Consider the following 10673-nt stretch of genomic DNA (forward strand, 5'->3'; position numbering starts at 1 on the left):
TGGGTTAGGGTTTAAACACATGGCCAGTGGGTTAGAGTTTAATCACAAGGCCAGTGGGTTAGAGTTTAAACACAAAGCCAGTGGTTAGAGTTTAAACATATGGCCAGTGGGTTAGAGTTTAATCACAAGGCCAGTGGGTTAGAGTTTAATCACAAGGCCAGTGGGTTAGAGTTTAAACACAAAGCCAGTGGTTAGAGTTTAAACATATGGCCAGTGGGTTAGAGTTTAATCACAAGGCCAGTGGGTTAGAGTTTAATCACAAGGCCAGTGGGTTAGAGTTTAAACATATGGCCAGTGGGTTAGAGTTTAAACATATGGCCAGTGGGTTAGAGTTCAAACAAATGGCCAGTGGGTTAGAGTTTAAACCCATGGCCAGTGGGTTAGAGATTAAACCCACGGCCAGTGGGTTAGAGTTTAAACACATGGCCAGTGGGTTAGAGTTTAAACACATGGCCAGTGGGTTAGAGTTTAAACACATGGCCAGTGGGTTAGAGTTTAAACCCATGGCCAGTGGGTTAGAGTTTAACACATGGCCAGTGGGTTAGAGTTTAAACACATGGCCAGTGGATTAGAGTTTAAACCCATGGCCAGTGGGTTAGAGTTTAAACACATGGCCAGTGGGTTAGAGTTTAAACCCATGGCCAGTGGGTTAGAGTTTAAACCCACGGCCAGTGGGTTAGAGTTTAAACACATGGCCAGTGGGTTAGAGTTTAAACACATGGCCAGTGGGTTAGAGTTTAAACACATGGCCAGTGGGTTAGAGTTCAAACAAATGGCCAGTGGGTTAGAGTTTAAACCCATGGCCAGTGGGTTAGCGTTTAAACCCATGGCCAGTGGGTTAGAGTTTAAACACAAGGCCAGTGGGTTAGAGTTTAAACCCATGGCCAGTGGGTTAGAGTTTAAACCCATGGCCAGTGGGTTAGAGTTTAAACCCATGGCCAGTGGGTTAGAGTTTAAACACATGGCCAGTGGGTTAGAGTTTAAACCCATGGCCAGTGGGTTAGAGTTTAAACCCATGGCCAGTGGGTTAGAGTTTAAACACATGGCCAGTGGGTTAGAGTTTAAACACAAAGCCAGTGGGTTAGAGTTTAAACACATGGCCAGTGGGTTAGGGTTTAAACACAAAGCCAGTGGGTTAGAGTTTAAACACATGGCCAGTGGGTTAGAGTTTAAACACATGGCCAGTGGGTTAGAGTTTAAACCCATGGCCAGTGGGTTAGAGTTTAAACACATGGCCAGTGGGTTAGAGTTTAAACCCATGGCCAGTGGGTTAGAGTTTAAACACATGGCCAGTGGGTTAGAGTTTAAACCCATGGCCAGTGGGTTAGAGTTTAAACCCATGGCCAGTGGGTTAGAGTTTAAACACATGGCCAGTGGGTTAGAGTTTAAACCCATGGCCAGTGGGTTAGAGTTTAAACCCATGGCCAGTGGGTTAGAGTTTAATCACATGGCCAGTGGGTTAGAGTTTAAACCCATGGCCAGTGGGTTAGAGTTTAAACACATGGCCAGTGGGTTAGAGTTTAATCACATGGCCAGTGGGTTACGGTCTAACTCCAGTACATAAGATAAGGGGAAAGAAATCCTTAGCCCCATAGTGTCCACCGTAGGAGGGAAAAACGATGCACATGAAAAAGATTTTGATCTATCGTTCCGTCTATCTCCAAATACAGGGGGGGGGGGGGGGGGGGGGGGGGGGGGGGGGGGGGGGGGGGTTAGGGGGGGTTAGGATGAAGAGCCTATCTGGAGGAATTCAGGCCTTGTTTGAGGATTATAACTTTTTCATTCATAGCCAAAAGCCAGAGAGAAGGGTCCTCTAATGCCTCAGGGGCCAGGGCCTATAGCACAGCTAACCACTTAGATAGGAGAGATAAAACTGAGTTAAACTGCATCAAAGTTAAAGTATTAAAAGTGTATCCTCTCAACTTTCATTTATTAACCACAGAAACAGATGTTACTGGAATCACAACTGCCACCTTGTTCATGCACAGAAAGACAGCTCCAAAAATGATCCCTTAGACACAGAACTAGGATCATTTTATTCTCCTCAATTCCTAATGGAGAAATTGGGGAGGAAAATACATACCTGACCCCAGATCAGTGGGATCCCAGGGACAACGTTGACCTATTTTGTTGCAGACAGAAGAGCGTCTTCGTCATGTTAAGGACCAACAAGCAGAACACTAGACAAGTCTGACATCTAGTGGCGAACAAGGAGCAACAAAACCCGAAGGCAGTTCATTGCGCAAAGACAGAGAGGAAGAGGTGAAGCGAGAAGATTTACTCTGGCGAAAATCTGTCCACGTGATATAAGCCCTTTTTGTATGGGGGGGTCTATAAGCGAGTGTTGAATTACGTGAGGCTTATTTGGTCGAATAGAAGTTTCGTAATGTTTAGGCTGTACTGATTGTACTGATTTAAGTGGATGCGCGTGGCATTCCGGCAACAATTTAGTTGTGCCTGTTGGTCACGCGCTCTCTCATTGGCTAGAATAGCCTCGCCTGCCTTCAATCATTGGGGAAATGTAATTACATTGTTAAAGCGGTCACTCGGCTATCTTGTCAATATAACATATCATCTTTGGTACAGCTACCCTTTTCTGTCCTGTACTTTCCTACCTAGCCTGAGGTCTAATCTGTGTATGGAGAGTTCGTTTTGCATGGCCCGGTGACTGAGGATATCAGTTAAGGGCCAATGGAATGGTCTAAAATATCCAACTACGCCTACTTAGAATGCTCTAAAATACCAAAATCCGCCTAACCGGGGCACCGGGCCATGTAAAACGAACTCGACCTATGAGAGAAGAGGGAGTGTCCAAAACTCCACCCCCGCCCTTTGCAGTTTATAAAACAGATTGCAGTAACACACGCAGTTAAAACATACTCACGGAGACCCCATTATAGGTTCACTGTGAGAGGTTATAATACGAACACTTTTATTTTTCTACGGAAACGAAGACAAACAAAATCAAAATGGTGAGACCTTTATTTTTTCAACATTGCCTTCGACGCATTGGTTGTAATAATGTAAAGGTTGAGAGTTGTATGAATTAGGCTACATTTCTAATGTTTTTGTAGTCCATCCTGTATAGCATAAACATAACTGTGTATAATACTTCTAGGTACAGCCTACGCTACGGCCCACCTGTTTTTATAGAATATTTTGTTCTGATAACATGGTGCGTCATGATCGGAGTATCCATTTTGCTGCGCGTTCAACTTAGCGCGCCGTTTTGCTTTTCAATTCAAACACGACTGGCGCAGTAGACAAAACTATTACTAGAATGCATTTAATTATTAAGTTGAGTCACCTGAGCCTTAATTGTCCTATTTCATAATAATCAATCAGTTCACAGGTATCTGCATTTATGATCAAGTTTTGTCATTTGGCGCTTGAAGCAGCTTCCTGCCATTTTGAATGGTTAAAGGAGTTACCCGTTTCCATATACAGTGGCCGTGGGGCCAGTGTGGTTATGGGTGTGTTTATTTGCTCTGCTGGCTTTAAATGCTGATGTGGCTCCCACGGGTCCGTGTGTATTCTGATGGGTGACTGTAGCCTAGTCAGCTACTGTTCCTGTTGCTCTAGTCTACTGCGCAAAACTGGGAACGTTCTGTCTATGTAGTGCTGTTCTGTCCGAACAAATGGCAACGACTACTAATGAACCACAGATCTACCATCTAGCCGAGTATGGCAGATTACATATACAATAAGTTTAAAATAATAAAACAATTAATTGTAATAGTTGTCCCAAAGTAACATTTTCCCACCACAAGTTGCCACATAGATGTTTTTAGGACATGGCTCACATTTTATTACCTTACATCCTGCCCATATGATTTAATCATAAAATATGTCAAGAAATTAGACTTAGACCTCTCAGAAATCTTTTGACTACGCATACATGCTTACTCGTGATAGGGGAACCTTCAGTAATCTGACCTGAAAGGGAAATCTGAGGTTGGGAGTGACCAGAGCCCAAAGGCTCAGCATTTCAGACTAGCACATGGCAGACTGTCTGATCATGAGGTTAAGGTCTATACTACTAAATGTGGGTGAAAGAGCCTCTATGATCCATTCCAGCTCATGTACTACTCGGCTCATAATGCGGCGTCTTCAAACAGTGCACTCACCTGTTCTTAATTTTGCTCATGACTAAAGATTACCATGGCATGGGGAGTTTCTTTTGACACCTGTCAACTAATTTGAATGTTATGAAAGGAGAGGGAGATTTATTTTGTTTGGGTGTGAATTCCAAGCCATATGTCTTCCCGCATAACACAAGGCCCTCTTTGCACTTTGAAACAAAGCCCCATAGGGGACAGAACAGGAAGCTGGAGGGGGGTTGCTTACTAGCTACTGAACAAGCCACAAGCCGTTAGTCCATCAGCCATGTTGGTGCCAAGTGTCTCAGAGGACTTGCAGTTGCACAAACAATTTGTTAATCTAAACTGTACTCTACAGTTTGTCATACCATGAGTTCAAAATACAGGAAATGAATACCATAACCTAGCACTGTACCTGACTGGCCTATTTGGTAACATTAACATTAATGGCCTATTACGTCATGAGCAAACGGTCACTGAATCAACTAGGTATCACAGTTACACATAGGCCTACACTAGGCTTACCAACAGGGTTTCAAGTGTGTGTGTGTGTGTGGCTTAGCAAATCAGGGCAACCCCTGACAAATGCAACATGGTGGAGGTTAGTTTCTTGAATCTGGTATGAACCAGGGACTGCCTGAACATCAACTCTGACTGAACTAGAGGTTCAGGACACCATGTGGTTGTTCCCACAGAGAAAGGGGTCAGTGGAGTAGACCGGGGTCTGGAGGGGCTACACACAGAGCAGGGGGATGGGGGTCATGATTGACACCTCCCTTTAAATAGCTGGCTGCAGTGCTGACCTAGCTGTCATGCCTAAACTAGGCACACACTCGCATCCCTGTGTCACCGCCCCTCCCCCACCATCCACCCTACCCAGCTTGTTCTGTCAAACTAGAAGGCTGGAGAAATGGCTGTGACAGTAGTGGCCCCAGTCTCTACATGACTGGAGTCATAACAGTAGTACAATATGTGTGGAGGGGGTGTAGCAACATGCAGGTGTAAGACCTTGATGTCACGAGGACCTCCCTGTAGTAGATTCAGATCTGGAGTGAAGTGAGGTTTTCTAATGTTTCCTTCACATCCTCCTACTATACTGGAAAAAATAATTTCAAATATTTTAGTGAGTTACAGTTCATAAAAGGAAGTCCTATTCCCATTATGTGGATTCTTCCATTTTGAAATAATTGCCCCTGATACTACTGAAAGTTAAACTAGCTTAAGGGGTATATTATTCTATTCTACCAGAGGGCAAAGCCTAGTTGGCTGGTGTCTGTTCTCCTGTTACTGTGGCAGGTGGCCTTGTTTCTAGCTGGGCCTTCTCAAATCGCTCTGATTCATAAGTACTGCCAACACATACACCCGCACAACATTCCCAGACTCGTCCTCTTGGCATGTCACTGTCTCGTAAACGTATCTTCCTTGACTTTCTCATTTCTCGAATGCCTCGCTCCCCATTTCCCATCTCTCTGTATAGTAAGCCAGTTTGGACAGACTGGTGTGAGTGTACGTAGCCAGCTCTGCCTCTGGTGCACTGTTATTCAGAAATGATAAGCTTGTTATTATCAGCTTCACTCATCCTTGGTGACGCTTTCCCTTCGTCCTGTTCGCTGGAAATACTTCAGTAGGGTGTGGAGGGCCTTTTGGCCTTGACGCTCCTTTTAGCATTGTCGCTACTCGCCAGCTCAATGACGTGCTAAGGGTAGACACTTGCCAAACCTCCCAGTTTGGGCCTTGAGTCTAGTGATGTCTAATCAGACTTTACTTCCTTGCAATGCTGTAATGTTAAACAAATTCACAGAATTGTATAATCTCTAATGACCTCGGTCCAAGTTGACATTCCAATGAGGGGGTGTATCAATAATCTAGTGGCATCCTCTCCTCAGGGGTGTGGAGCCTAAATGACAGGAGGAATAGAAGGAGAGGCTGTAATGGACTAGTGGGATGCACCTTGTGGTAACACATTCAGCATGGATGTTTCTTTTGTTAATGCTATGGTCTTATCGACTGGATGGGGTCACTGCAGTCTAGCCTCAACTATGCTGCCGTCTGCCAGTACTGCATTGCAAAATTGACTCATTTCTCACACGCACACAACCTTCTGTTTGGTTCTTAGTGACTGTAGATATCAAGTGCCGCCTTTATAAAATGTGTACACTACATGACCAAAAGTATGTGGACACCTGCTCTTTGAACATCTCATTCCAAAATCATGGGCATTAATATGGAGTTTGTCCACCCTTTGCTACTCAACAGCCTCCACTCTAATGCTTTCCCTAGATGTTGGCACATTGCTGCGGGGACTTGCTTCCATTCAGCCACGAGCATTAGTGAGGTCGGGCACTGATGTTGGGCGATTAGGCCTGGCTTGCAGTCGAAGTTCAAATTCATCCCAAAGGTGTTCGATGGGGTTGAGGTCAGGGCTCTGTGCAGGCCAGTCATGTTCTTCCACATGGATCTTGACAAACCATTTCTGTATGGACCTTGCTTTGTGCACGGGGGCATTGTCATGCTGAAACAGTAAAGGGCCTTCCCTAAACTGTTGCCACAAAGTTGGAAACATAGAATCATCTAGAATATCATTGTATGCTGTAGAGTTAGTTGTCCCTTCACTGAAACTAAGGGGCGTAACCCAAACTGTGAAAAACGGCCCCAGACTAAAGTCGCTGAGCTCTTCAGTAAGACCAATGTTTGTCTATGGAGATTGTATGGCTGTGCTGATTTTATAAACCTGTCAGCAACTGGTGTGGCAAAAATAGCCGACTCCACTAATCTGAAGGGTTGTCCAGACTTCTGTGTAAATGTAAAGTAGTGGGTGTACAAAACATTAAGAACAACTTTTTTATAATTGTGTTCCACCTTCCGCCCTCAGAACAGCCTCAATTTGTCAGGTATCAAGCGTTCCACACTGATACTGGTCCATGTTGACTCCAATGCTTCCCATAGTTGTGAAGTTGGCTGGATGTCCTTTGGGTGGTGGATCATTCTTTATACACATACGTTGAAGTGCTTGACACAACCCGGTGTGCCTGGCATCTACTACCATACCAGTGTCATAAGGATCATAGCTTTCATCTGGTCAGTCTGTCATGGAAAGAGCAGGTGTTCTTAATGTTTTGTACACAGTGTAGATCAGTTACATGGTTCAGGCTAGGTTAATGGCTATGTCAATACCGGTAGTCGCACGCTGAGACGTGGCTAGGCTTCTGAGACGGTAGCTGCATACAGTTCAGTATTAAAGTAGGTCAGATGATCGACTCACTGCAGAGTTGGCTAAGCCATGCATAGTCCCATTTCAACACACTGCAAACAAATTGGGTCACCAAGCAAATATACACGACTCATAACTTTGGCTCATAACTCCGGTGGCTTGTTTTTAACTAGCTAGATCATGCCGCCCACTGTTTTCAGGCTCACCTGTCCTTTGTCACTCAGTCATGGGCAGGTTAGGTTTGTTTCCTCTTAGTGTAGAGCAGTGGTTCCCAACCTTCTGCTACTGTACAAATTGAATTTTGCCCTGCCTGAAGTACCCCCTCATGTGCGTTTTACCAGTTGGTCTCATGAGTCTTCTCAAGTACCCCCTGTGTATAGGCAAAGCGCCCCTCGGGAACCTAGTACCCCTGGTTGGGAACCACTGGTGTTAGTGCTGCCACTTGGTGGTGAGAAACAGCAGTAAAATAAGTGTTAAAATGGATGCCCAAATCCTTAATCGACCTCAGACTCCTATACACTGAGTGGTTTGGAGGGGTGCTCCATTTATCATTGGTGACATTGAAAAACAAGTGTTACTCCATCCAGTGCAGACTGCTGTCAATGCATCAGATCCTTGTGTAGTCAATATGTTTTGTACCTGTTCAAAGAAACCATAAATTAATTGTTTGACTAACCCTACATTTCCTGGTCTCTCCAGCGTGAGTGTATCTCTGTGCATGTGGGTCAGGCTGGAGTCCAGATGGGCAACACCTGTTGGGAGCTGTACTGCCTGGAGCACGGGATCCAGCCGGACGGGACCATGCCTAACAACAAGGCGGTTGGTAGCACTGACGACTCCTTCACCACGTTCTTCAGCGCCACGGGCATCGGGAAATACGTGCCCCGCGCCATCTTTGTAGACCTGGAGCCCACTGTCATTGGTGAGTATTGGAGGGATCTGGCAGAGAAAATGCACTGACTGATTGGCACTGGGAATGTGTAGAAAGAGGTCTTCATCAATATGGTGGTACAGTTCAAAACAAGCATCAAGACCAGACTAACCCCAGTCTGTTCCCCTTTCTCTCAGATGAGGTGCGGACAGGTACCTACCGCCAGTTGTTTCACCCCGAGCAGCTGATCTCAGGGAAAGAGGACGCAGCCAATAACTATGCCCGTGGCCACTACACTATCGGCAAGGAGATCATCGACCAAGTGCTGGACAGGATCCGTAAACTGGTGAGAGAAACTGTCAGATTTAATAGATTCAATGGTGATATTAGGATAACTCATGGATTTTTCATGAATGTTTTATGAGAAAGGGTTTTAGCCTTGACTTGCATAAATCTAGCCTAAATGGGTCTGATCAGAGCTTGGACTTTACTTCTAGAAAACATGTCGATTAGTTTTCTGTGTCTTGACAGGCTGACCAGTGCACGGGGCTCCAAGGTTTCCTGGTCTTCCACAGCTTTGGAGGAGGTACCGGCTCTGGTTTCACCTCCCTGCTCATGGAACGTCTCTCAGTCGACTTCGGGAAGAAGTCCAAGCTGGAGTTTGCCATATACCCTGCTCCCCAGGTGTCCACAGCTGTGGTGGAGCCCTACAACTCCATCCTGACCACCCACACTACCCTAGAGCACTCTGACTGTGCCTTCATGGTGGACAATGAGGCCATCTACGACATCTGCCGTAGAAACCTAGACATTGAGCGCCCGTCTTATACCAACCTCAACAGGCTCATCAGCCAGATTGTCTCCTCCATCACCGCCTCTCTCCGCTTCGATGGTGCCCTTAACGTGGACCTGACAGAGTTCCAGACCAACCTGGTGCCTTACCCCCGCATCCACTTCCCCCTGGCCACCTATGCCCCTGTCATCTCAGCCGAGAAGGCCTACCACGAGCAGCTCTCTGTGGCTGAGATCACCAACTCCTGCTTCGAGCCCGCCAACCAGATGGTGAAGTGCGACCCTCGCCACGGTAAGTACATGGCGTGCTGCCTGCTGTACCGCGGAGACGTGGTGCCCAAGGATGTAAACGTGGCCATCGGCAACATCAAGACAAAGCGAAGCATCCAGTTTGTGGACTGGTGCCCTACAGGTTTCAAAGTGGGCATCAACTACCAGCCACCCACTGTGGTGCCAGGGGGTGACCTGGCCAAGGTCCAGAGAGCTGTGTGCATGTTGAGCAACACCACAGCCATCGCTGAGGCCTGGGCGCGTCTCGACCACAAGTTTGACCTGATGTATGCCAAGCGGGCATTCGTGCACTGGTATGTGGGTGAGGGCATGGAGGAGGGCGAGTTCTCTGAGGCCAGAGAGGACATGGCTGCCCTGGAGAAGGACTATGAAGAGGTAGGAATCGACTCATTTGAGGAGGACGAGGAGGGAGAGGAGTATTAGGAGAAGAGGAGTTCAAAGGAGGGATGGGTCCTCGGTCGGCTTATGTATCACTGAGAGATAGAACTGCCTTTACTTGACCATGAAGTGGGGAACGGCCTGCTCCTTCCCTTGTCGAATGTCATCAATCATGTTTTCTTCACCAAAGACCCCACATCCATCCATGTCTGAATCTTTTCCTAGATGGTTGACTATGGAACCATACAGAACCTTGAAGATTAAGCTGTCTCCATAAAAGTTTCCTTTAAGTTCATGGTACTTCTGTGCTTTCAGATCTATCCTAAACACTAAAGTTACTGCCAATCAGAAAACAAACTAGCCAACTAAACCCCATGGTGTTGGGTCTTAATGAATGTAATTCAGTAACTCTATTTTGGAGGATTATTTTGCATTGCATGTTAAGTTACCCCAAAATAATTTATTGGTTTTATCCCTACAGATTCTATTTTCTTTGCCATGTCTGTTATTTTAAGAGTTATCACATCAGGTTACTGTTGTGGCTGTATCCCCTCCTTTGTAAATAAAGTTGTTTTATCTCAGTTAATCCTGTTTTCACCTCTTTCAATGGTTATGATCAATCACAACTGCCTCCAGTCCTGAGGTTTCATTATACTTTTACTAAATTACTATTAAACGGCCAACATAAAACATCAGTCTGCAATCAGCCACACAAATGGCCTGGTAAGTAGCAGAGAATTCCTGGGATATAAATGTAGCCGCAGGGTGCCTTGAAAAATAGGATTGGTAGAGGTAATGCAATGTCTTAATTGCATACCCATGTGGACTGTCTCCTCAAACCCCAATGGATGAGAAAGGCAGGGGTCTTTCCCTTCTGACTTTCTCAATGTGTTTTGAGAAGGTGAGGAGAATCTCAAGGATAACCTGTAGTTTGGACTAATGTGGAAGGATTTTTCCCATAATGTGAAAGTAGTTTATTTAGATTGTTACAGAATAGCCTAAAGGTGACGAGTGGATACATGGATGGTAA

At 45.7% G+C, this 10673-nt stretch overlaps 1 protein-coding gene across 1 annotated transcript; it reads left to right on the forward strand.

Moving 5' to 3' along the window:
• The first annotated feature begins 2825 nt into the window (after positions 1-2825).
• Positions 2826-10229, forward strand: LOC115179717 (tubulin alpha chain). The gene is made up of 4 exons (XM_029741400.1): positions 2826-2972; positions 8011-8233; positions 8380-8528; positions 8714-10229. The coding sequence occupies exons 1-4, from the start codon at positions 2970-2972 to the stop codon at positions 9686-9688; spliced, it is 1350 nt and encodes a 449-aa protein (XP_029597260.1). The 5' UTR covers positions 2826-2969; the 3' UTR covers positions 9689-10229.
• The last annotated feature ends 444 nt before the right edge of the window (positions 10230-10673 follow it).

This window comes from Salmo trutta, chromosome 39 (assembly GCF_901001165.1).
Source record: "Salmo trutta chromosome 39, fSalTru1.1, whole genome shotgun sequence".
Taxonomy (NCBI): domain Eukaryota; kingdom Metazoa; phylum Chordata; class Actinopteri; order Salmoniformes; family Salmonidae; genus Salmo; species Salmo trutta.

Coding starts and splice junctions, on each gene's coding strand:
- LOC115179717 (XM_029741400.1), top strand. Junction 8,234..8,379: donor CCTGGAGCCCACTGTCATTG/GTGAGTATTGGA, acceptor CCTTTCTCTCAG/ATGAGGTGCGGACAGGTACC. Junction 8,529..8,713: donor TGGACAGGATCCGTAAACTG/GTGAGAGAAACT, acceptor GTGTCTTGACAG/GCTGACCAGTGCACGGGGCT.